At 46.0% G+C, this 26,681-nt stretch overlaps 5 protein-coding genes across 5 annotated transcripts; all 5 read right to left on the reverse strand.

Moving 5' to 3' along the window:
- Window positions 1–208: 208 nt before the first annotated feature.
- Window positions 209–4,436, reverse strand: DFL_008808 (uncharacterized protein; the record flags this gene model as incomplete). Its single annotated transcript, XM_067638595.1, has 4 exons — window positions 209–419; window positions 495–3,631; window positions 3,710–3,820; window positions 3,882–4,436. 4 exons carry the CDS (start codon window positions 4,434–4,436, stop codon window positions 209–211), a joined length of 4,014 nt encoding a protein of 1,337 aa, XP_067486468.1.
- Window positions 4,437–5,650: 1,214 nt separating this feature from the next.
- On the reverse strand, window positions 5,651–7,962 carry DFL_008809 (uncharacterized protein; the record flags this gene model as incomplete). Its single annotated transcript, XM_067638596.1, has 4 exons — window positions 5,651–6,792; window positions 6,842–6,960; window positions 7,353–7,357; window positions 7,960–7,962. 4 exons carry the CDS (start codon window positions 7,960–7,962, stop codon window positions 5,651–5,653), a joined length of 1,269 nt encoding a protein of 422 aa, XP_067486469.1.
- An 8,383-nt stretch (window positions 7,963–16,345) lies between these two features.
- On the reverse strand, window positions 16,346–17,777 carry DFL_008810 (uncharacterized protein; the record flags this gene model as incomplete). Its single annotated transcript, XM_067638598.1, has 2 exons — window positions 16,346–17,568; window positions 17,642–17,777. 2 exons carry the CDS (start codon window positions 17,775–17,777, stop codon window positions 16,346–16,348), a joined length of 1,359 nt encoding a protein of 452 aa, XP_067486470.1.
- A 4,205-nt stretch (window positions 17,778–21,982) lies between these two features.
- On the reverse strand, window positions 21,983–22,800 carry DFL_008811 (uncharacterized protein; the record flags this gene model as incomplete). The annotated part of the gene is made up of 3 exons (XM_067638599.1): window positions 21,983–22,549; window positions 22,626–22,687; window positions 22,764–22,800. 3 exons carry the CDS (start codon window positions 22,798–22,800, stop codon window positions 21,983–21,985), a joined length of 666 nt encoding a protein of 221 aa, XP_067486471.1.
- A 2,612-nt stretch (window positions 22,801–25,412) lies between these two features.
- DFL_008812 (uncharacterized protein) lies at window positions 25,413–25,985 on the reverse strand (the record flags this gene model as incomplete). Its single annotated transcript, XM_067638600.1, has 1 exon — window positions 25,413–25,985. One exon carries the CDS (start codon window positions 25,983–25,985, stop codon window positions 25,413–25,415), a length of 573 nt encoding a protein of 190 aa, XP_067486472.1.
- Window positions 25,986–26,681: the final 696 nt, after the last annotated feature.

Genomic DNA, 26,681 nt, shown 5'->3' on the forward strand with positions numbered 1-26,681 from the left:
CCTGAAGGACGCCTCAAACACCAAAACAGTGCTAGCTAATAGTACAATCCGATTACGGCAATTTTGAGTACTTCGACCGAAAATCTCAACCAAAAACACGACATCATCAAAGAAACGCCATTTGAAATGCCCCCGGAAACAACCCGTACATATCAGTACACCGACATCCAAGAATAGATTTCCTTATTTGGGAAAACCGTTCTTCAAATTATCTCCTATTTGTTGGCCTAACCTTTTCCAAAGACTTAACCAACGACGCTTTAAGCTCTTTATTAGCTGCCCACTGTCCACTGAAGATCTTCATTCTTTGGGCTGCAAGGACGGCGAGTGCCACAGTCTTCAACTTCGGCTTCTTCTGTCGGGATTTCCTATCAACGAAAATACCCATCTCCTCGACCATCTGTCGCTGTAATTGATTACTAAGGAGAAAAGAGGTGTTAGTCGATGCCATAATATCTCATGAAGTGTGCCGAAAAAGAAAAGAGAAAACATACCAAGCAGTATACATCTCCATCTGTTTCAGGAAATAATGTTTCTGGTAGGCCAGATCCCTCTTGAACTTCTCCTCACGTTCGATCCTAATCCTTAGCCACTTGATCTGCGTAGCCAACCCTCTCATCTCTGCCTTGTGATTCTTCTGTTGTTCAGAGGTAATAAGCTGCATCTCTTTCTGCGTAAGAACGTCATTTTGTACCACTTTCTGCTCAAACAAGTTTCTCTCGTCGTCCCAGACCTTTTGCATATGTGTGAGTTTCTCCTGAGCACGTTCGAGGCGAGACTGCGATTTCAACAGAGCTTCCTCAGCTTTAGTGGCTTTGTCCTTCAGCTTCAATCGATCTGATTTCAAGGCCTTGATTCTTGCCACGAGCTCGTTCTCACGTGCAAGCATGAGATTCAGGTCACCGTCCTTGGTTTCCACATCCCCTTGTAGCTGTTCGATCTGCAACTTCGCATTCACGAGATGCTGATGAAGTTCCCGACGTTCAATCAGTGCATCGGTATCATCAGGAGCGGGGCGTGATCGGTTGGCTCTTGCTTCCTTAAGATCCGTTTCTAGCTTGGCGATGCGCTGACGTTGCTCCCGGATCTTCTCTTTGGAATCGTTTTCACGTTTCTTTGTGTCATCGAGATCATTTCTAATCTCCGATAATTCCATAGGATCGATGAGGTCAACCTGTGCATCTTGAAGTTCGCTGATGCGAGCTTCGAGTCTGGCAACCTCGCGCTTAGTGAGGCTCAGTTCTCGGTCACGAGCATCGCCGAGTGCCCTTACTTGGGCCTTCAGCTCAGAGATCTCGTCTTCCAACTTTTGTTCATCCGCAACCGCTTGGGTCATTGCCTCCTCTAAATGCAATTCTAATTCTTCAGCCTTTGCGAGTAGTTCATCCCGTTCGTTGGTGATAGACTGAAGACCTCGTTCCAGCTTGCTCTTGGCTAGGCGTAAATCAACCTTCTCTTGGTCCATTCTGGTGCGAGCACCTATCTGAGATGTCAAGTCCTTGATTTGTGCTCTCAACTCCTCTCGCTCGATCTCTAGCTCCTGGCAATCGGCTTTAAATGCAGAAAGCTCCGCACCGCTGTTCAAAAGCTGCTCATGGAGACTTTGTCTATCCTTAAGCGCAGATTCCAACCTCCTCTCCATATTCTTCAGGTCGATCTTAAGTTGTTCTTGAGATAGAGACCCATTCTTCAGCGAATCAAGAGAGCTCTGGTAATTCAGCTGCTCGTTCCTGAGCTGCGACTGAGCGATCGCAAGTGTGTCCTTGTAAGTCTTCACTTCAGACTTCAGGGTTCCGCATTGGGACTGGGCATCTGTAAGCTGTTCCCGGATATCCCTCATTTCGATAGAGTGGTTTTGTGTGGCAGACCGAACCTCCTCTTCAAGTGTGCGAATCCTGTCATCCAATGCTCTCTCATTCTTGCGGACCTGGCGAAGTTCATCCTTGGCGACTTGAAGTTCACCGGCGTTCTTTTCGAGCATTTGCTTTCGTCGGTCGAGATCGAGATTGAGGTCCGTAATTTGGAGGTTCAAAGATGCTATCTCCTCCCCATGTGCAGCCTTGAGTGACTTGATCTCGTTTGCTAGCTTCACCTCATAGCCGTGAAGGGTCCCTTCGGATTCCCGCAAGTTGGTGATTGACTTTTCGTAACCTTTGACCTTTTGTTCAGCAGTTGTAAGCCTGAGTTCTAACTGTCGCTTCTCAGCGCTCCAGTCATCGGACTTGGAACGTAGGTCTTTGTTTCGGGCTTCCAGAGTAGACCGGAGTTTATCAATCTCGCTCTCCAAAGCATTTCGATCGCCTGAGAGCTGAGCCTTCAAGGACTGTTCGATGCCCTGGGATTTTTGCTTTTCGTTGGCGAGACAAGATTTGAGGTCCCCAAGCTCTTTAGTCAGTCTGTTAAGGTCTTTCTGCAGCTCTTGACTCTCTGTCGTCAGCGCGTTATGTCGAAGCTGGAGAAGGTTCTTCTGACTTTCTGTATCTTCAAGCTGTCTCTTAGTTCGCTCTTTCTCTCCTTGGAGCCTAGTAATGTCAACTTGCAGTGCTTTAACATCGCCGCCAAAGTCGTTAGACAACTCTGCAATACGCCTCTTGAGGATATCGACCTCAGAGGATTTCTCGCGATGTAAGGTCGTCATAGAAGCTAGATCCTCCTGAAGCTTCACAAGATCTCTCTGCAAGGTCTGGCGACTATTCTCGCGGTCCTGAGCAGTATTCTTCATGTAGATTGAGCGTTCTTGGTGGTCCTCCCTAATCCTCTGCACTTCTTCCTGGTGCTTCTCGACAAGAGCCGCCATTTCCTCTTCCATGCGGTTCCGCTGATCAATGGCCTCGTCAATCTTATCCTTAATATCAGCGAGTTCGTTTTGAAGTCTTCGGTTGTCATGTTCCAGTTCCATAACTTTGTCGGCGAGTTCATTGTCACAACCTTCGCGGTCAGTTTCAACGGTCGCCAGCCTCAAAGCCAGGGAATCCTTCTCGTCCTGGAGTGTCTTCATCGCTTGTTTCCTCTGCTGGTATTGTTGTCTGGCACTAGCAATCTGGGCTTCGTGTTCGTCTTGGAGAGCCTTCATCTCCTTGTCCTTTTCGGATAGCTCTTCTTGGAGCTCTTGGATTCGAGCATGTGCCTCTTCTTGTTCGTTTCCTTCTTCGTCATATTTGGACTGTAGTTCTTCCTCCAGTTCTCGGATACGATCCCGGAGGTGGTCGTTTTCCTTGTCTTGGGAATCCTGGCGATTGTCTAATTGGTCTTCTTTGGCCCGTATCTCAGCCTCCAAGTCTTCCTTCTCTCCTTCCAAGTCGGCCACTCTCCGGTTCAAGGACTCGATGGTCTCCGCGTCCTCTCGCTCAGTTCCATCTCTATCTTGAAGTTCGAGCCTAAGCCTTTCGTTCTCATCTTTGAGCATATCCATCTGGTTATTCTTGTCCTCCAACTCTGCTAGTAAATCGCGTATCTTTGCCTGGTCGGCTTCCGCCTGTTTACTGTTGGCGATCTTTTGCTGAGCGCTAGCCTGGGCACTTTGTGCATCTCCCTGAAGTTCCATTACGAGTTTCTCGGAATCAAGAAGTGCCTTCTTTAATCGCTTCAATTCCGCACGGAGGGTGGTGTGTTCGACTTTCATTTCGATATTCTGTCTCATAGTCAGCTTTTTTTTTTTTTTTTTTTTTTTGCTTTATGATTATAAGATTAAATAGCGTGAGTAATGTACCTCTCGAATAGCGACGTCATTAAATTCCGGTCCAAGCTTGTTCAACTTTTCGTCCAGAAAGAATATTTTAAGTTTCAAACTAAAATTCTCCTTCTTGATATCATCTATAATCTAAAGCTCGACATTAGTAACCCAGGCTCTTTTTAATAAAGAGCAAATATCCATTTCTTACCTTCTCCTGCTCCCTCAGCGTCAATTGCCCGTCATCAAGCATTCCACCTTTACCGCCAATTCTCGGTATGGGAGTCGAGACATCACCAGAGTCATCGTTATGAGGGGCCATCGGTGTGTTATCATCGTTATACGACGAGGCGTCGATCCCCGAGCTATCACCTCTCGGCAGCGGCGTACCCCCGGCGTACAACTCCATATGCTTAAGACTCATTGGCGTCCTGGCAACCGCAGCATTGATCCTTGCATCGATCTGTGTACCCATATTGTTCTTGTGAACGGATTTGAGAAGTGGTGTGAATTCACCGGTGGATTTTCGGTTCGTTTTATCACCCAGTGGAGGCCGTAAAGGGGTTGTGAGGTTCAAGGTGGATTTAGGGGCACCAATAGATAGCACCCCGCGTTTTGGCTGGTTCTTGTTGCCCACCAGGCCGGGACGGAGGAGGTTGTCATCTTTCGGTTGGACGAAGGTCTTTTCCGGTGAGAATTTGGGACTACTGAAGCCAACGGCGCCTGTTACGTCCATGTGGGACGGGGAGTTGAAAAATGCAGCCATGGTGAAGATATCGAGCTATAAGACTCGCGTTTCAAGAGGGGTGTGTCGAAGGACTAAATCAACATAAAACTAGAGAAGATGTGAAAATTATGTAGATGGTTTAGTCTTGGATTCCGTAGAGGTCGGGAATAGTTGACGGCTGACGAGCCGCATTCAAACGATGCGGTTAACAGAGCAATATAGTGGTCGTGAATGTCGAGGTTAGATATATTGCAAAGAATGCTACCAGTTTCAAGGCTGTGCTGGGCAGCCAAAACGTAAACAAAAACAATAGGCGTGGACGGTGTCACGTGAGGAACCTTGGCTTCCAAGACCGGAAAGCTCGCCCAAGCGAATATCTTGGCCAACACATTCTGGTTACGGAACTACGGTCGAATATCCAACAGAAACAACAAGAGCAACAGGAGCTGAGGAAGAAGACACAACAGTTAGGTTTCAGGACTAATTCATAATCACGGGGTTAGGACATTGCTAATCACGCCGTTTTAAGGTAGTGATCCTTATAGTTAGAACACATATCTATATATTGACCCCGGGCCATGTAGGTCTATAGGCACCATCGCGGATTCATGTCGTGCAATGGACATAAATCCAACGTCCGGCTGTCCACAAATTATATATACAAAGAAGAAATGACAGCGAGCTCCATAACGAACAATATCTATCCCTTAACAAACGAAACGTAGATAGGCCCGTATTTGATACGGGCACGTCAAATGAAAAGGAAAAGATAAAGATGATAATCCGCGTTGCTTCAACGGCGCTCTTAATTCAAGAGCAGATCCGAGGATGCCATGATGGTTACATGGGAAAACCGGCGTATGCATAGATAGAAAATGCCAGATGAAAGCACAATTCATTGATAGTACCATAATGCTCCGATGTTCCCAGAAAAGGAAATGTGAACCCCGACGAACCCTTTTAAAACATGATGAGGGTCGATTGATATAATGCGACAGCGTCATAAAATCGTGAGAGCCATAAAGAGTGTTTGAAGAGAAAACATCGAGTAATGAACCTGATTCCTCGATAGAGTATGTAAGGAAAAAAGGAAAAAAGCAAAGAACGCCTGTCTATCTACAAGACAACTGAGAACGAGCTAATAAAAACAAAACGATAGCGCTTTTGGGTATTTATATACGGGAAGCAAAGAAAAGGATCGATACAGACGATGCACAATGCTGAGGGAAAGGTGCACGCACCTACATCCTCGCTTAGCTGCTTGGGGAAGTTCCGAGAATACCCCAGTGCTTCTCAACCTCGGCGGAGGAGTTCTCAGTCTTCCAGCCTTCATCGTAAGCGGAGAGCAAGATGTAATCGTCGAGATTTTCTGCGGCAAGCTTGAGGAACTGAGCTTGCTCAGCCTTTCCGGGAACAGCTTTATTAAGTTTGTTTCCGGCATTGGGCCAACCAGTCTCAGCAATGATGACTTTGTGGTCGGGTCCGCAGGCCTCCTGGATTTCAGCAAGCTTATCCTTCATAAAAGTGCCGGAGGAAGAGACATCGCAGTGCTGGTCGAAGAATGGGTGAAGGTTAATCATGACAAGTTTGTCCTCACCGCACAGAGCTGGGAACTTCTTGTACCAGAACCAGACATCAGTGTTGCCGACATCACCGGTGTAGCCAGCTCCCCTGAGAGCAGATCTGGCAGTGGCAGCGTATTTGAGGGACTTCGAAACCCAAGCTTCGGCTTCTCCAGCATTGTTGTTGACAACTTCATTTCCAACAGAAATGAAAGCAACTTCGGACCAGTCATCCTCTTCTTTGTTGTATTCTTTGTTAGCGGCCTTTACGCCGGCGATAAGCGCGTCGAGTTCTTTTTGGAAGCTAGCGTCATCGTCAAGGTTGTAAATTCCGAGCATAACCTTGACACCACCATCATAGGCGGCGCCCATGACATTGGCGACCTGGTCGCAGTCAGTTCCGTAGATACGGATCCAGTTGTATCCATTTCCGCTGTCGAGGACCTTCTTGATTTCGCTTCGAGTGGTTTCCCTATCCTTGCACTTTCCGGTGTTGTGGTAGACGGAGTAGACAATTCCTTTCCCAAGCTTGCCGTCTTTGGTCGCCTTCACCGAGGGCTTGCTATGCTTGCTAACCTTGCCGGAGCTAGACTTAGACGTTGACGACGGTGCAAGTGTTTCAGCGGCATTGTCAAGGGTCTTGGTGATGAACTTCTTCTTTCCTGCCTTGGTTGGAGATGGAGCCGGCGTAGCATCAGGGTCAACAGTAGAATAACCCTTAGCAACAGTATTTCCATTCTGATCGAGGACAGAGACTTCGACAACTGGCCTGTGGACTTTAACGACGGTCACGGTCACAATAGCCCTTGCGTCGAGTCTTTCAACATCTTGGCCTAGAATATCGTTAATTCAAGATCGTACCACGGAAATAGGGATACTTACGGATGGGAGTAGCAATAACACCAGAGAAGATGCTTGCTGCGGCAACAGCCCAGATGGCGAGACGTACAGCGACCATGATGATTGACGAGATGATATATATAGAAGTGTGGTTTTTGAGTCTGAAGATCACAATGGAGGCCAATTGTTAGCAGCGAAAGAACATTAGGGCTGAAAACGAGCTTAACAGTATGAATGTTCGAACGAGGGTAATAAGATGTTTGGAAAGCATGGCGGAGTGAGATATAAGGGTTGTAATAGCAGAGGAGGTTGTTAAGGAAATAGACAAAATTTGTGAGTGGAGTGCACAATGGGCGTTATCGTCTGATGGATGTGCAGCGATAGGTTATAGATTGGACATCTGTAAAAGAGACATCCACGCCAACCCAGCGTGTATTGTATGGCAATACAACATCCAATGTCCACAACAACTTCAACGATACACACGGACACAACCAATATCTCAAAAACCGGGCTTGGAAATGCAAATACTATGCAACGGCTAATGACTTACAACTTCTATAGAGTGGTTTAGGTCGGTAGGTTGGGGATGCCTGGTGAGTAACTTCTTTGAGACAGGCGGACAGGCTTGCAATATAAGGAGTGGATATTTGCTCTGCAATATCAATCTCAATTTAATAACAGAGCGGGGTAACTTCGAGATCTAGCCGAAGAATCTTGAACTCGGATAGTATGTCTTGTTCTTGGTATATTCTTTCTCAAGAGTACTTGACCCGAGATGCGACGTTAAGGAGAGTGAATTTAAAAAATAAATGCTAATTATCCACTAGGGACAATTGTCGATATCCAGCAACAGGTAAAAGGAATGCGGGCAGCTAAGTGCTCCAAAAAGGAAGGATGATGCCAAAGTAGAGGCTGTAGATGCGATGGTCATGAGAAGGGAAAGAGATAGAGGGGGCGTGGAAGGTATCTTATATACGTTTCAAACGTAGGTGGTTGCCTCTGGGCTATTTCAAACTTGAGAATCGGAACTATTCTATTAATTGACACATTCCTTTTTCCCTGCATCCATAATATGTATGGGTGCATGTACCTAGGTTGTAGCAAAGTATATGCGGCTTCGTTGTCCCCACATAGCTTCGTCGCCTTAGGCTTCGTACCATCTAGCCCTTGGGAAACCGCCCCTCATTCCGTGAGAACGATAGGAAAAAGGAATGAAACAAATGCCTAGATCGAGCTTTCACAGGACTAATTAACCTTCCCTGCCAAAATCGCCGGCCCTGGCCGCATGGACGAGCTCAAGGGTGAAATAGACTGTCGGTTTTGAAAGCGAACACTCCGCAGCCAACAGGTATTTTCAAGCTATGTTAAGAACATCCATGCGCGCGGTCTAACAAAGGCAGATAGTAGCATTTGGTATAGCGCCCGATGTGAGTGTTAGGGGTAGCTTAGCAGTTTTTAGCAGCTGTCCCATGGCCACATGAAACCGCCGCCGCTCCTATCAACAGGGACCTGGATCACCCAACAAACCAAACGTCCTCAGCTCGTGGATGCGGCTTACGACACGATGCCGAATATGTCAACTAGCCCGAACTTCAACCAACTCATTGATATAGGGATGGATCATTGCGAAACTCATAGCCCAGCCGTCGTCATCTATTGTCAAAGTCATCTCCTTTACGCGTTAGCATTACATACAAGTAGATTCAGACCTCTAAGCAAGGTGACTTCTGGTGGAGCATCCTAGCGCGGTAGCACACCAAAAAGTTAACTTATGAGTCGGACCAAGCGGACTGTTGAGCTGGAGACATCTGCGACTCGAGATCTAAAATCCTTAGATCCCGGTCCACATGCAGGTACGAGAAAATCGTTCTGCCGCATTGCCTAAGATCCGCATTGGAAGGAAGCTTTTCACACAGCACCCGAATACCCAGACCCGACAGCTTTGAGCGATAAAAAGATGCAATTCGTATCGTATGCCTCAAAGCACAGAAATCCACCGACCCCGCATATAAGTATTCAGGCAGCTCCTCCCTCCCATGTGGTGATACTCTTAGCCTTGAGATTCACAAGCCGACGAGAAGGCAGTATTAATAATTGGGTGTTGTCCATTCTCGTTCCGCCTGCGCCCGGATTCGCAAGTCTACCCCTGCCGTGGCTGGACCTCCTTGTTTCCATTCGCCCTCTTGGTTCCTGCATTGGTCAGCCCTGTTTTGCCTATCAAACCCGGCTAATGGTTATAGATGGCGCCGTCCCGGCTCTGCTTGCACCCGTCGCTCTTTTCCTTCTTGGATGGCGATTTATACAACGTATACGACCAGGCGCCCCGGTTGCCTCAGTATGATCGACACAGATAGCAGTTAACGACTCAAAGGAATTTAAGATTATCGATAGCTCTTACCTATCGATATTGGTTCTGTGGGGTAGACAGAGCTATTTTTTTTTGGCTGCAGAATATCACAGGCATAGTTATACCTGCCGATGACGACGTTCGTCGGCAAAACCAGTCAGTTTTCTTGTGATGTCGGCTCGAATGAAGCATACACAAGCAATGTGGTATCAACTGCCGATGTTCATTTTTACCACGAAGATTTTTGGTTAAACGGTCACATTAGCGTCGCCATGATCAATGAGCTTGTAAAATCTCGTCACGAGCTTATATATTCTGGATTACAGCCCCCCATAACATTTTTAAGAGATCCAATTGATCCAACAAGCTAGCTTCTCTGCACTTCTGTTCACAAAATGCATCGCTCTGGATATGTTTACTCATAGATTTCGGCGGGTGGTATATCCCAGCCGCCGGCCAGGCAATGCTTGTGCTTCCAGATTCCATACCAATGGGTGGCTAGACCTGCCAAGCCCATCCTCTATGAGTTTTTTTTACCCAATTCGTCGGCATCTAGTCCGCAGGGATCGCGATTTTTAAGGTTTCCAGTTACATGTTCATGGTTACTCCCACAAGGAAGATTTTGATATCACGCCAACCGGGACGAAAGGTAATATCGCCGCGGGACGTCCCAGCTTCATCCTGGCGAGGCAGATATCCGCTCAGATCAATCAGGAAGTTAAACAAGGGCCGCAAAAACTAGGACTCGATGGATAAGTTTCAAAAAAATTTTTTGAGGATTCTTTTGGCTTCCGTCGTTGGCCGGCGTATTCTCGAGATATAGACCTATTCCTGCACCTGATACCATGCATATGCAGCGTGAAGGCACACGGAAGGGCGAAAATATGCACGGCTCCAGAAAGGCAAAGGTATCTGAGAAGCGCTTCCTGACCTTTTCTAAAAACAAGAATATTACGCCCGTCTTATGCCAATGTTGTGACATTTATGCATCGTTTGGCTTGTGTTGCCAGCGACCCGCCACATCGATGCATCACGAGAAACGAATAGTTAACTCTCGAGGCAGTCAGCATCGAGCTACGGAATTAGAGAATAGTAGTACAAACTATAATCCGAGATCCCCACTTTTCGCAGAGTTTCGTAAGATTATGATCTTGTTTTTCCCGTCAAAATTATATTCTTACATTTGGAGTCGGGAAATCTTCAGAACGATACCCGAGAAGTTTCGCCACTCGCAACATATATCCAGATTTCGGATGGACTCGACTTGGCTGCGATTGATGACAACGAAAAGCGGAGCAACAGGATAACCTTACTGTTATTATCTTCTAAACCGTATCTGCCGTCTGGGTAGATTGACCTCGTAGGCTACGAAAAAGACCAAGATGCATATGCGAAACTCAACTCTCGCCTGTGCAAACTCGACAACCGGCAAGCTTGGAAAAAAGATATTAGATATGGTCTCGTATACTCCACAAAATAACAAGCTTAAAATCCAAGATCGGTCCACTCCCAAATGCGGGTTTGCAGCTGTACAGCTGGACAGTTGGATATTTATGGGCCAACATCTTGCAATGCCTGTCATGAGACTCTAGAATAACACTTGACCTAATGCATCATTCTGTACCAACAAAGTTAAGATACTTAGTGACTACTATGGCAATTACAAAATCGATACCAAGGCACAACATAACACGGTGGAAGATAATCGAAATAACTGGAGACATCACCAACGTTACTTGATACTCTGACAAATATCAAATCCATGGATCCGTTAGCCTTCCTGCGTTAGATAATATTATAATCTTAGCAGCAACACGGATTACGACGCTTTGTTGATTTATTATTGCAATATTAACGTTACATCCAAAGGCCAGTCTATGTCTGATCGAAGAAGCTGACTAAGTTTATCAAATGAATATGTTCATGGGCCGCCTGGAGGTTTGATCACGGGCATGTCGATCGTGGTATTAATATTAGGCTTGCAACGTTTGCGTTTGCAAATTCAATACATTTTATAACGCGCGAACTCGAGGCGATACCATTATATACCTATCATTAAGAGCAAAGGACTCGATCGATTGTCATGCATGACTCGTAATTGTGATAGTCTAGAAACGGTAATACTGGTGTCGATAATTAGGGATGCGAGGACCTATGAGTTAGGTAAAAGACCAATTCGTGTGCTCGGGTACCGGTTAACTAGGTTTTGGGCATCCCGTAATGTCGGCACTGCACTGTAGCCTTCGTTATAAAAGCAAAGAAAATTTGATAGGACTGATTATGCCACTTCATGGAAGTCCATGGCGCCTTTTTGCATTTCGAAGAAAGCAACCTCGGATCCGTTTCGAACGAGACGTATGTATACCGCGCCCGTGTCTTCGGCCTTGTGTAAATGTTTCTAAAGGCCGTAGGCGGGTGTGCAGATGATACTACATACTGATGTTTTCATGTGCTCGCGGAGGATTAATCTCTACTTTATCTTTCTGGGGGATTAGTTGGGTTTGATAAATACATGAGTGGCTGCACGAGCTAGCAATCATAGTGAAAAGGATTCGGTTCAAATGCGAGTATATATACTGGCTTCTCTCGTCTTGTAGCTTCTACACGCACAGGTACCACCAATTTTCTGTTGAAAAGAGCACGGCGCTTTTGCGAAGAAGACATTACATAATTAGAAAGTAACAAATATATATATATATATATATATATAGAATGCGAAACGCCTAGAGTATTTGTCTCGTACCTAGATCGGTCGGGATTGTGTCTGAGCGTGAGACGAGTCGGGATTGATCAACTTTGTAGAATGTGTATTCACAGTAACAACCCCTCCAACTGCCATCGCGTATTGGCAGAGGTAAGAGCGCCTGGCCCTCTAGAGCGCGCTTTCTTGAGTGCTGCTTTTGCTAAAAGCTTTGGTTTTCTCCGGTTCCATCCTACCGCTCCAATAAAGACGGATCCTTCATCATCGATATTGGCTTCAGTATCGCTACCGACGGTTGGACATGTACTCCACCCGTCCTCATCCCATCGAGAATCCTTTTGATGTCTAAACATAACGTCCCCCAATTACTACCATCTTCGTTGGGACTCCTGACTGATCCTCCACTTAGGGCAACGCAGGTTAAGGGATCCGGTTTCTCGTGTGGAATACTCGTGGATCCTTGTGAGCGGGATGAGTAGTGCTGTTCCTCGGTAGCTTCTGTCGCTATCAAACTTCGGTTTTCCACGAATTGTGCATCAAGTTTTTGGCTTTCGGGCTCACAAGGAGGCGCTCGAAGGGCATAACCATCTAGATTTGTGTCGGTATTTAGTTGATATCGCTCGAACCCGGGTTGGTTGACAAAGGCAGGGTAGGAACAATAGAAATACGATCTCGTGCAAGGTTTCGTATCCTCAAATTGACGAGCGACCACTTGAGCCACCTGCATTTCCGATGGCCCTTCTGCCTCTTCGGCAGGAGGTGAGGCCGAAATATGGAGCTACCTCTGGTATTAGCAGAGATCACATAGAGTGTTATTAGAAGGGTAATGCCTTGAATATCAGTTCTGGCAAGGCACCAGAGTTGTCTTTCTGGTTATATGGGATGAAAACTTCTTCGTGCGGGACCTTTGCCTATAGATGTTGGTTGAGCTGTATTCGTGTAGTACCTAATAGGCTGGAGAAGATTTTCTTCTAGGGGGATTAGATTCAAGCAGTCATTATGTCATTATATTTGAGACGAGATGCACCATCTTACACTACGTCGTAGCCACGCTGCGCCAGGGCAGCGCTGGCAACAAGACTACACTCCGCCCTACCTGAAGTGACTCCCACCAGTTCTCTGGTTTCTCTGTCCTTTGTTGAATTTAATGAGAGAGATGGAGCACCGAGTGGCCCCAGAGGCTAGAGGCCGGTAGCCGGCTTGACGAGACACGACGGCTTGGAAATCTCATCCAATAATTGAAGAATATGCTACTCCGAACGGTTTAATCTTGTTTGAGTATAGTCTCTATATCCAGGTATCCATTGAAACTAGCTGATATTAGCTGTTTTAGTCCTTCGGGGTCAATATTAGCTTTGAAAACCACATGGTGACTGTCTGGTATATACGCATACGTCCGAGCGTAATCCCCACAGGAACTTTCTCCATCCCAGGTCCTGTAAACTATGGGTCTCCTTTATTCAAAGGAACCCTCATCACCGGTACTCAGTTATACTGCGGCTTTTTAGGAGCAACCTTCGGTGGTATATCCTTCACAGAAGCTAGACAATGGGTATTAGTTCCAATATTCGATATATTCCAACTTTGATCCCTGATAATATTACTTAGTCGAGAGGAATCCTACCTCCAAATCTTCCGCAAGCTTACCAAGGATTATTGGTGCATTCTCCCTCTTTGAGGGGAAGGATTGACATGCAGCTGAATTATCAGCAGATGGTACGACGCCCCCCATCATGTAAGAGGGAGCGTCAATTGCGGTGACTAAATGAAAGATATTGTTCACACCGCAGAATTCCATCGCTTAGATAGCCTATTCATATCTGTTAGTATCAGACTAGTTCTTTCGACGCTTTCAAGGTTATCATACCTCTGTGTGAATGAATGAAGCGACTTGTCCGCTTCTTGTACCCAGGGTAGATATTAAATGGTGTCACCTAGGAACAATGATTTAGAGCATAGGCTCCGGATTCCACCCAGGGGCCATATCTGATAGCCCTTGATCCTGTAGGATACTAGGATAGCTCTTTTTTTCGGTCACTCGACCGCGTTCACTTAGTTAAGGTATGTACAGTTAGCTATTAGAGCCAAGTGAGGCGAATGGCGAGGATGGGACCACTTACACGTATGTGGCACCGTTCTGGAAGAGCCCGATTTTCATTCTCTATAATCCTACAGCGAAGGCCTGAGCCATACTGTATAGCTTGGGTTTAGTGGCCACCATCGGAACCTTCGGCCAACGTCAGGTGGATGTAGGACATACTATCAAATATATGTGTGGCAAAGAGTATCTGGAGCCCTTGAGATAGACCTAATGCAAACTATTTAATCTAGTTATAGCAACGTAAGTAAGTGCCCAGGTGCCTAGATGCCTAGATATCCATCTCTTCTACTTATCTCATGCCCAGACCTAGCCGCTCTTGTATCTCTTAACAGTAATTTCGATATTTCGATATTTCTAGATACCATTTATTAAATCTTGACGTACTGCTTGAGTGATATGTTGGCTTAAGGAAACTCAAAAGCCCATATATTCGCTAGCTAAGGATCTACTAACAAGTGGTAACTAACTCGATATGGTTCGACTCAAACTCATATAGCGTCACTTTCGGGTCTAATTTACTATGAATAATATTAATTTCATACCTGGTACCGTCTAAACCCACGCTAGCGGCTGATGCGTATATTCTCGTATATCCGCGCCAAGATACCCCGGCTGTGCCACAAGCGCTCAAGAATGTAGCTAACAGCATGATTTCCAACCTGCATACGGCTGCACAGTTGCGTCATATCGATGAGACCCATTATGCCTGAGATAAGCATTCAAGGCTTCAGCCTGTAAATGCAACGAAACACGAATGCATTGATTTTTTCATTTTTGGAAACGTCTACAACGTTTCCCACCATTCGAACGTTCGCATCTTCGTCTCGAACTCCACGCCCAGCCCGTCTGCGTTGGGGTTTATTATGCATACTCCGCCGCATTGTTCTCAGAATATTCCGTCCAGGGTTCAAACGGTTGCAAACCGATACCTTCCAATGAAACAAATTAAAAGTTGAAGCATAATCCGAAAGCCGATAAATGCCTCAGGGTTTTGAAACAACATTTCTGACATGAAAAACTAAAGATAACAGTTAGCTGTCGTCCCTTGCCCACAGGATCATTTAATGTTTCGAATGTTCGTTTAAAATCTTGTTACGAGGCTTCAAAATTCGATGGAGGCCGCATTGAATGACCTTAACGAGAATAATGCGCATGTGCGGCACAATTCGTGCAGCGTTGGAAATTCGAAATTGTGTTCACCGTTAATGTACCCCCACGACGGCCGGTATACGTGGTTTCTCTCAAAGATACAAGGGATTCCCGACTAACATAACATCCCCAACCAATTTCACAAAGCATAATATAATAAATATAATATACTATATATATATAATAATATCAACCATGCATGAAAAGAGTTGAAGTTCCAGATTGTAACCCTACATAATATAAAATTTTGACACGGGAAAGAAGAAAAGGGAGGAAGGCTTAGTTAGAGCAAACCCACAGACGTTTGTTTCTTTAGAGTTTCATGCCAAGTTGGGGAACCCAATGAGAAACTCATAACGTTCTAATCGGTCGTAATTACGACATCGGATTTTTTGGAACTTCCCGGGAAAAATCCTGGTAATATGATTAATTTTAATTTTAATATTGAAATTATGAAATTTTGAAAGTGTATAGTTGTTCTGATAAACGTGATTTCCGTTGAGAGTTTTATGAAATCCGTGGCTTTGTTTCCACGAATGAACGGTGTGCTAGTCCTATAATACGCTGTCGGAACTTATCTTTGGGCTGGTCATGGTTAATACTATGGCGAGCTTATGTCAAGGCTCTTGCCTGTCTGTACCGATACATTTGATCTGGGATCCGAGATCCGAGTGCGAAAAGTAGCAGAACTAGAATCCGTAGCTGTGAACCGCCTGTCAATAAAGTTTCTACGTGGGGTTGACCGTCGATCCGAGATGGCATCCTAAAAGGGTAACTACCCCCTTTTGGCAACCGAAAGCGGATTTTCCAACATTTCCAACGCACTTACTATTATAGCTCTACGATATTAAGCTGGAAGAACAAGTTGTTTTGAATGTGAATAAACTCCTGGGTTGGTAAAACCAATTAAGGTAACCAACTGAGTATTTCCCATTGTCTAATGTACTATCCATCTGCTAACTATATAATTGCAAATAGACCAGGTGGTTAATAAGGGGTGGTGTTAATATCATTACAGGGAGGACTGTGGGCAACGCAATGGGTTGTGTGTATAATGTAAAATAAAGCAATCCAATGCAAATGCTTAGAGAACAAGAAAAAATCAAACGCAAATGCTATGCCGAACTAAAAATGAATTTTAAAAAAGGACTAAACCCGAACATGCGATGTGATCTTTACGTGGTCATTCGCGTTCATGAAAACTTTGAAGTCATTGCGACTTCTTTTAGAGAATATTAAACTCTCTTAGTTCTTGTAACCATAAGAACCATAAGAACCGCTTCCGTTGTCAGTTGGCTGAGCGGCATTGGTGACGGTCTTTGTAACGGTAGCAGCCTGGCAAGGCTTGGTGACAGTGACGTTCTGTCCAGCCTTGGTGACAGTGGCAGTCTTGGTGACAGTGGCCTGGTATCCGCCATTGTTCTTAGTGATGGTGACGGTCTTGGTAACTGGGGCACCATGGACAGTCTTAGTGACAGTGGTTGGGTATCCACCATTCTTGGTGATGGTAGCAGTCTTAGTGATGGTAGCTCCCCGGACAGTCTTGGTAACTGGGGCACGTTGGACGGTCTTGGTAACAGTGGCCTGGTATCCACCGACGTTCTTGGTGACAGTGGCAGTCTTAGTGACGGTAGCTCCCCGGACAGTCTTGGTAACTGGGGCACCGTGAACGGTCTTGGTCTTGGTAACAGCGGCACCGTGAACGGTCTTGGTCTTGGTAACAGCGGCACCGTGAACGGTCTTGGTCTTGGTAACTGGGGCACCCTGGACGGTCTTGGTCTTGGTGACAGTGGCTCCGTATCCTTGAATAGTGCTGGTCTTCGTGACGTAGTTAGTGACAGCTGGCTTAGTCTCGGTCTTAGTAACAGTGACGGCCTCCTTGGTGTAGGTGACTGGTTGACCAGCGATGGTCTGGGTCTTGGTTACGTAGTTGGTGACAGCTGGTTGAGTCTTAGTAACAGTGGCAGCTGGCTTAGTCTCGGTCTTAGTAACAGTGGCAGCCTCCTTGGTGTAGGTGACTGGTTGACCAGCAATGGTCTGGGTCTTGGTTACGTAGTTGGTGACAGCTGGTTGAGTCTTAGTAACAGTGGCAGCTGGCTTAGTCTCAGTCTTAGTGACTGTGACGGCCTCCTTGGTGTATGTAACTGGCTGGCCAGCGATGGTCTGAGTCTTGGTGACATAGTTGGTGACAGCTGGCTTAGTCTCGGTCTTGGTGACTGTGACGGCCTCCTTGGTGTAGGTAACCGGCTGGCCAGCGATGGTCTGGGTCTTTGTGACGTAGTTCGTGACAGCTGGTTGAGTGTAAGTAACTGTGACCTTGTCGCCCTGCTTGGTGACGGTGATAGCAGGTGCGGTCTTGGTGACAGTGCAAGTGCTCTTGCTGACGCTGGTAACAGTGACTGGGGCAGCGGTAACAGTCTTGACACTGGTAACAGTCTTAGCTGGAGACTCGACGACCTTGGTGGAAACTGTATATAGGAAACCCGTTAGAACATATTCTAGATGTTATCGATATCTATATTGCGCAACTGAATGACTTACCCTTCGTCACTGTGGTTGTGGTTGGGTTGCAGTTTGGATTTGCGCCATTGTTATAATCGTAGCCATAGGCCTCTGGAGCGGCCCAAGCGGCCTGGGCAGAGATGGCAGCGGCCAGGTAGATAGCGGAGAACTTCATCTTGAAATATTTAATTTGGATAACGAAGGAAGTTGAATTGAAAAGCGAAAAAGAGTTGGTTGTCAGCGAAAGACGATTAAAGATAAGGAAGTATCTAGTGAATGACTGAGAAAGAAAGTCTGGATCAACTGCTGTATGCAGAAAGGTTGAAGAAGAAGAAGAAGCGAATGCTGGTGAGTAGAAGAGATTATTTCATGGTGCAAGAAACAATCCTTTATATATTACGAATGGTGTACACCTCTCAGCCGTGGATTTGGCGGGCTGTGGTTGAATTCGCCATTGGGTAAGTTGAGCCAAAAAGCAATATACCCACATCCATAGTACACACAGAGAAAGACTGACATCGCGTCCCTGTAAAGTTGCTCCGAAAATACGCCCTCAGTTACAAGGTTGCATTGCGTCCGCAAGCTAACAGCGAGAATAGCTTGAAGGCCGCCAGTACTGAGGTGCGCAGTACTATTTGCGACATGTCTAAATCGTGCATAACGAATGAGCGTTTTGGATTTGTGAGTGGGCTCATAGAAAAGAAAAAAGGAAAAATCACTCTCGCATCCAATATGGTTAACATGGTTTCTTTGCTATTTCCATGCGCTCTGACAACCTTGGAGGTCTAGGCTGGGGTTGTCCCAAAAGATCCCCCCTTGGCGTATTTGGGCTAGTCCAGACGCTTAAGCGATGAAACGAAACCAGAGAGCTAGACTTATTTTTTTCGCGCTGAAGGACTGGTACCCAAAATAATAGGCGCTGTGAGGGTAGAACTATGTATAGAGAGAGAACTCTATTTTTGCGGGCACAGCGGATAGCCCAAAAAAATCTTCAACAAGTTTAAGATCCTAAAATCGTTGGCCTAGCGGTGATCATGAACTGAACAAGCTCAACCTACAGCGGTTGGGGTTCGAAGGCGCTATTGTTTATCCAACTTGGGAATCATAACAATATCCGATTTTCCTCCCCACCCCAGAATGAGCCAGAGTGGGGGAGAGGGTCAGAGAGCCACAATTGCTATAGAACCCGGGTTTTCGTTGAGTTGACTTAATTTTACGTTACGAATGAAGCAAAATTAGGCCTCTCGGAGGTGCATTTCTGCGGACGAAGACGTCAATCTGCGGTGTACCCGAAAGTGAATTCGTGAAAATGCTGATAACGAAAAAGAAAACTCTCTTCGAGGCGAGCTTCTTGCAACCAACCCTGTCGACTGCCTCGGGTTTTAGCACCAAATACGAAGTTCATTGCGTCTAACAATATATCGTCAATGTCCAGCAGTGTCCGGCAGCACATGACGTGACAACCCCTGCGAGGTGGCATTGGCCATCCAGATGCGGCGTGCGGCCATCCTGCCAAATCACACAAAGGGACTCACCATCCTCATCGGACTGCCACGGCGCTAATCATGAGCTTAGCCGGCCCCTGTCCCCAAAGATCGAAAGAAGTTAATCTTAATTTATAAAAAGCCCACTAATGAGAAGAGAAGACCACGATGGAGTCCCGACCTGTCAAAAGCCGATTCAGTGCATATGGACAATAGCTAATTGTTAATGCTAATGCACGATGCGGGCAAAAAGTTTAGGTCACGTAAACAAGCCTTCACGATCTGACCACTGGTTGTTGTTCTTCCCACATTTCTGCAATACACGCTGCTTTGCAGCGTTGCAACCGATTTCAGCCCTCACAGCTTCACGAAACACCAAGGAGCCGCTTAGATTCCTATCGTGGACAGGGCCAGGCTAAAACGACTCCTAACGACAAAAATTAGATCAAGGAAGGAAAAAAAATATTTTACCCAACTCCGCATGAATATAGCAAGGGTTCTATTCCTAGAGCTTCCGGCCGGCCTCAAAAATCAGGGGTTAGGAGACCATCAAAATTGTATTTCCATCTAGGCCCTCATCGAAGATTAATTGGGCGATTTTACTTTGCTCCCAGGCTGATGAATCCTCTCAAGGGCCCAGGGTTCTCCGCAGCCCATAATAATGAAATTCTCCGATCATACATATACATTGATGATCGCTCGCATGGGCGCCGGCCCGCAATCAAATTAAACATCTTGACACCTTTCGATCTTTTTTTAGCTGACGCTGTCCAGGGTGAGCTCGTTCGTTGTGATTTCACAAAAAAAGTCTGCAATCACGAAATATTCTTCACCGGACAAAAACGAACCAACAAATCCGAACGGGATACGATCGGTCGCATATTGAGCTTTGATGATTTTCTGGTATTCTGAAATTTTTCATGGATTGTCAGCCGTCGGCAGCCTCCGGTTTCGATTTTCGACATTATCGCCTAAGTTATCTGCTGTACGACGTCGCTTTGCAGATAGTCGAGCGAATGTTAACTCGTAAGTCGACATAAGAGGCGAGATCAGCCCCTTAAGGGAGACGAGGTATTGTGTTATCGATATATCGTATCCTGAATCATACTCAGCTGCCCAGTGTGGACGTGTTTGTCCATAGACGGCTTGGGGTGTTTGAAGTTTTGCAGGGCCAGGCATAAGTTAGCGTCCCACGGCATATCCACGGCACCTTTTCGAAGGTATCCACGGTCAATTGATCAACTGGGACCTTAGCTTGGACAGAAAGGGGTATGCGTATGCCGAAACGATCACAATTGATCTGCATCAAACCTCGAGTTCCGAGGCATCTTTGCATCAAGGCTGAAGTCCCTCGGCGACATCCCTACTGGTATGGTGGAAATTGACGATATGCTCATGTTCTCCCGACATTGCATCTGCAATTTTGCACGGACTTGAATACCTCTCGAGTTTCTAGGACCTGATCCCTTCGTCTCGATCGAGACTTCCCTGAGTGTTGATCCCCCCCTAAGGCTTCTAGACTTGATAGTTCGGGCTAGAGGCCGTTTCATTTTCCAGCCTGCACAGACTCTGATGTTGCATCTTGCGTGTCGAGCTCCTTTCTACGAAGCATTGTAATTAATCTCACGATATTTTTACAATCAATATTAAAATAAACGGCCCCACTCAGCTTGATTATGATGGGAAACAATTTCTTCTAAGTGTACTATGTACAAGGCATCTAAAGAATTCCTCAGAGAAAACTGGATCACCAGGGGTTCAGAACGATATTGAGATAAATGAACCATGTTTCTTCGCTTCAAATGCCCGGCTTTCGGTTCGGAGGGTCAGGAATAAGGTCTAGAAACCTGTCGGGCATGCGTGTTGTTTCAGCCCGCATGAATGACGTGCGCCACACACACGTTAAATGTCATAGCACAGCCACCCCGCGTTCTTTTTTTTTTGCTCCTTTAAACGAAAAAAAATTCTTCCGACGGCTTCTTCCACTTCTTTCTTCTCTTCTTCTTTTCTCTTCAGAAAACGTATTATTAACAACCCTCTCTATTCACTCTGGCTTTTCTTATATCAATGGAATAACCTTGGAGGGGAAATGAGAGGGGAGAGAAAGATGGGTTCACCGCGATTTAAACCATATGGTTGTCGCTGTGGATTTGGCCTCCGTTCCCTTATGTCCAGGAATTTAAGATGCTCGATGATTTCGAAGGACAACATATCGGTAGGAACATCCTTAACTAAAGACCTGTATATTGTTTAGAATTAGATGTAATACAATCGCGTGAGGATATCCGCGCGCTGCACAATACGCAGGTGGCTTTTAGATCGATTCTAGCTCTGAGGTACTATACGTGCACACGTACATCGACGTTATTATAAGATCATCAATCAACTCTCGTCTCCGTTGTTGCTGTATGATAAACCAGACGCCATAACCGCTGCTTGCGGAAGCCTGTAGCCGTGACTGTACGGTGAAATTGGCATCGGATCCACATTCGAGATGCGTTCCGAATAGATGAGGACGCGGTACTCTAGTCGCGGGAAGATCGTCTATAAACGCCTTGAATTCGTAGGTGGTACTTGTACCTGTACCAACAGATTCGTTATATACGGTCCGGGTCCATATACCTATTACAATAGCCATCGCTAGCATCATGGTGTACCAGATACTTGCACGTACCGATATTGAATGTTGAGCCTTTCCTATACACGTATATGCCGACAATACCAGACTATGACTTTTGCAAATAATATCTCGAAGCTCGCGCCTCGAGACCTTCATATATTCGTCTAAGTCCATGTCCTGATCAGAAAAAAAATATATCCTCATTAAAATCGCTAAAACCACAGCACCTCCTAGCATCACAAGAAATAGCCACAGAAATACCCGTGGTATATCAAATTACTTCATCTTCTTCCCACTGTTCTTAGCCTTAATCTCAGCCTGTCTCTTCTTCTCCTCCAACTCCGCCGCCCGCTGCTTCGCTTTCTCCTCTCTTTCCTTCCTAATCAAAGCCAATCTAGCCAAATCACTCTTGGCCTCTTCAGTCTTCCCAGCTTCATGTAGCTTCCTATACCTCTCCTTCGCAGCAGCAGCTTCAGCAGCCTCACGTTCTCTTCTCGACATCGTCGGCTCCACATTCCCCGCATTAAGGTTTCCGGAAGGTAGGCCTCGAGGTGTCTTTTGTTGTTGCTGTTGTGGTGGTGGCACTTCTTCTTCCTCTTCTTCTTCTTCCTCTTCGTCGTCTGATAGAGAGAGACCGGCGACACCCTTTGATAATTGTGCACGTTTGGCTTCTTTGAGGGCCTTTCGAGCGGCTCGACGTTCGTCACGGGATATTTCGTCGGTTGCGACTGGGAGTTTCGGTTTTGATGGTCCGGCATTGGTGGTACCACCATCGGATTCTTCTTCTTCGGATTCTTCCTCTTCGGATTCCTCTTCGGATTCTTCTTCCTTCTCACGTGGACCCTGGCGGTTGGAAGTGGGGTTAGTGGTGGTGGGTGGTGATAAAGGGACGATAAGGCGGGGGAGTGAAATCACTCACATCATCCCACATTCCAGGTGCATCTTCAGCTGGTCGGACATCTCTGGAGAACTTCTTGCCGCCTTGAAGTGAGCAGAGTAGTAGTTAGTAAGCTTTGCTATAGCTGTAGCTTGAACGGGGTTCCTATTGAGTTCTTACCTCCACGGATCGGTTTAGAGAATTTACCCTTCCGCATCGCTGTCGTCTAAGATGATATGCTATGATAAGCTACGAAAGCTACGCAATAGGTCCGTAATCGTGATAAGACCGTCGACTGTCCGTATAGAAGCTAGAAGCCGTAAAAGGTGATGTTTTGCGATCGAAAGGGACGGTGAACTTCGTTGGTGTGAAGGCGAAGGGACAAAGGCGAGAGCCCAAAAAAATATTTTTGGTGAGTCGATCTTCACAAGGAATTTGTTTAGCGACGTTGGCTTTTGCTGCAGTCAACAAAAATGGCACGCCGGTCAAACATATCGGCGACCAATCAGAACAGTTTGCTTTCGAAGCGTCGACAGAACGGAAGTCACTAGCGAGGTCTGAATATAGAAATGCAAGAATATAGTGTGCGGGTAAGGAATCAATCATCAAATTCCGTTTTATTTCCATTCTCAAGCTGGTAGCAGAGTGAGAGGGGAAGATTATTCTAAATACATCTTTTAAGAGAATTTGTGAATAGTATATGATGCACTGATAGATGTCCTTTTCCTCCTAGAAGCTATAGTAATATCCCAGTACCCGAAGAAGAAACTCCATAAAATATCCGCTAAATTCGAACCCATCCGAAAGAAATATCCCATAGTAGAACAATAAAGTCGAGTGTATCGATTATTCCATCAACGTCAGATCAGGAAAAGAACTGATATACTGCCTCCAAGTCAAGAGACTTAGGCGTCGAATGGGACGATAGTTCCGTCTGGCAATGTCTTGACAGCATCTTCAACGTCGGTTTGAGGAGCCGCGATCGGTAGGGGGGCAGCAAGGACAGAAGAAAAGGAAGCGACGAGGAGGAGAGCGATGGCGAAGAACTTCTGCATCTTAACTGATTTAGTTGGTGGATAGATTATAGATTATACGATTGTCGGAGTTGAGTATCGGCTTCCTGAAGAGGATATATGCGTATATGCTTCCTTTGGACGAGCGGTCGTATCGACTTTATGAATGGATGAGTTTTGGATTTGGATTTTTTCGTAATCGATTTTGCTTTTCAAACTTCGAGAGAGAGGAATGGAATGTCGACCGGCGACTAAGAAGAAATAGAAATAATCTTCTAAATGAATGGAAAATAGAACGGTAGACTGGATGACTGGACGGCTGGCGTGAGGAGAGAAGGGAAAGAAAAAAAGAAGGGCAAGAATTGGAGATTCCTGTCTCTTTATACTATCAATATACGGGGGCGAAAACCTATAACGTTACGGATTCTCAGTGACTTTCGATTCCCATGACACTTTTGACATCAGAGACGTTTCTGCTTTACAGGGTCTATGGGTACGGTCGTACCGCGAATGTTTCAACCTGTTAAACGAGTCCATATCTGCCTGGCCAAGAATTGCGGCGTGCGCTTAATTTTCCACAGTTTATCAAGAAAATAGTATTGCGAATAAACATTTCCCATTTTGAGAATTATTTCAATTTATTTGAGGAAGAAATTGTTCTTGTTCTTAATGTTCGGATTATGGTCTTGTCTTGTGATATGACAACTGGTGTCTGAGGCTTAGTGTTGTGAACTTGTTTCGTGAAACAGCAGTGTTTCGACATAGTTTGAAGGAGAAACACCAAAACCAGATTCCGCAGCAATTCGGTTTTCAACCAGACATTTGGACCGGATATCAATATCAAGAAACAACTGTTCAATAACATGAATGTAATTTTGTTTGCAGTTCTGAGTCTGATCTAAACTGATGCGAGTTGACGTATAGAAGTCTTCAATCAAGATCTACATATCCAAGAGATAATGAATACGGACTCTGAGCCGCAAATGGGATTCCAGCCAAATATAAATCGTGTATCGTATTTTTACCCAATTACGAGCAATTTCAAATACGAACAAAAAGTAAGATACTAAATGTTACTTGATTCGGCCTTCACGGAATCCCAATGGATCTATCGCTAGGTTATACAGAGCAGTGCCATATGCGAGTACGTCACATTCAAGGACAAATCTTTCCTTGCGCTCCACCTTTGACCTGCGAATTTGTATATCAATCACGTTTATGGAAATGGGGATGGGAAACGGGGAAATCGAATAAATTTCATTGGATTTTATGGGGTAGGCTGTACTAAACCGATGAAAACGAATATGTAGAGCGACATTCTAGTACTATGTCCCCCGTATGCGCTGCTGGTAATAAGTAGGAAGAAAAATCAAGATCAGCTAAATCCAAAGCCTCACATGAAACAGTCGAAGCATCGCCGATTATTAACTATTTGTCGATCCGTGCCACTACAAGCTTTCGTTTCACCTGAATCATGAATAACCGTTCGGAATAAACCAACCAGCTCTTCCATCTCTTTCGCATCTGTAGATGACTTCCGTCTGGGAGGTGGTGGTGGAGGCTCATGTCATTTCTGTTCGATGCGTTTATCAAATTGGCTGATAGCACCCTGGTTAACCCGTCCTTGTCTCCCAATATGACTCCGCGATACTCGAAACGTTGAATTCGAGAATCGTGAACCCATTGCCTGTTTCGGTCATCACTAATCGGCGATTCCCTTCTGCATCCATGTATGGCGAAAGTGAGAACTAGTTCCGAGCGTGACTTAAGACCCTTCCGAGTCCGAATTCAAGGTCACATCCTGGTCCTTTAGTTTTCACGACATGGTCGTATCGAGTGATGCAGATCGGGTAGGGGTCTTCCACCCCAACATGACTGATACCACGATCGACGCACTGTGATTGGTGTAGATCCTCTCCATGGGGTTCGCGCCGAGACTTTCGGGCTTCGAACAGTCGCCATGAATTCGAAATGACGGATGGGTCTCTTTCAAATTCCAATACCCGTACACGCCGCCCCCTACAACAGCCCAGAGTCGAGGATAGACCAACTCTACAGCGAGAATATCCTCCCTAGCCGCCATGTTAAGTGGCAGCGTTTCGTCAGCGCCAACCGGTGGAGTCCACAGTGGTGGCTTCTCCTTGAATGTTCCCTTGAAAGGGTTCACACGGAAGGGCCTGATGATGCCGTGCCGTTTGAGAATAACGTGTACAGTGATCGTATTGAGAGTATCCTCCGTTGACGTCAGATCCTCGAAAAACCTCATAGTCAAGGAAACGTCAGTGGAGTGGAAATGAGTAACATTGGCCACGGCCTCAGATGGAACACCGGCATGAGTTTCTCCCCAGACTTCGGCACTCCGGATGTAAATTTGTCCGGGATCCTGCATTGCTGCAGCGATAATGTGCCATCCGTTTCCCCGTATTTCGCCCCCCTAAGGCGAGGCTGGGGTTTGTAGTCGTCGCATAAAGTCGAGGCAAATTCCTTTCGGTCGGAGTTGCCCTATTTTCCGAGACCCCAGAGTGATGGTATGGACTGGGAAGTCATTTGAGTCGATGGAGGTGGGAGCCGCAGCGGGAGAATGATGAGATGCACTTTTCCATCGGCGGTGATAGCGGTGAGGTACATCTTCTCTAGCCATGGGTGGGATGCTAGAGAGGCGTGCTCTGGGACAAAGTGACAGGGTCCAGGAACCGCGATCTCGATTTCCGGGCTACCAAGTTCCACCAAAAACTTCCATGGAAAACGTGCGTTCCTTTGGCCGTTATATTCCTCGGGTTCGCTGTATGATTCGTACTTTGGAGCTTTGACGTAAGTCTTTTTACGAAGGGGTCTTCGGGAAGTTTGCCTTCAGAGTCGCAGAAAATGACCCAACTGCCCTCATCGACATCCATTTCGATGTCGCCGTCACCGTCGCCATCCGTTCCGTTTGTTCCTTTGTTAGTAGATTATGAAGAAGTCTCCCTTCACGCAACCGACATCGTCGAGGGTAGAGGACTGTGAGTCCCTTCTTAGTACCGTATATGATGATGCTTCGGTCGTTTCCTTTATCATCTGGCGTGGCTGCATTATTTCCGTTAGTAGC

Source organism: Arthrobotrys flagrans (assembly GCF_004000055.1).
Source record: "Arthrobotrys flagrans strain CBS H-5679 chromosome Unknown unitig_1, whole genome shotgun sequence".
In the NCBI taxonomy this organism is placed as follows: domain Eukaryota; kingdom Fungi; phylum Ascomycota; class Orbiliomycetes; order Orbiliales; family Orbiliaceae; genus Arthrobotrys; species Arthrobotrys flagrans.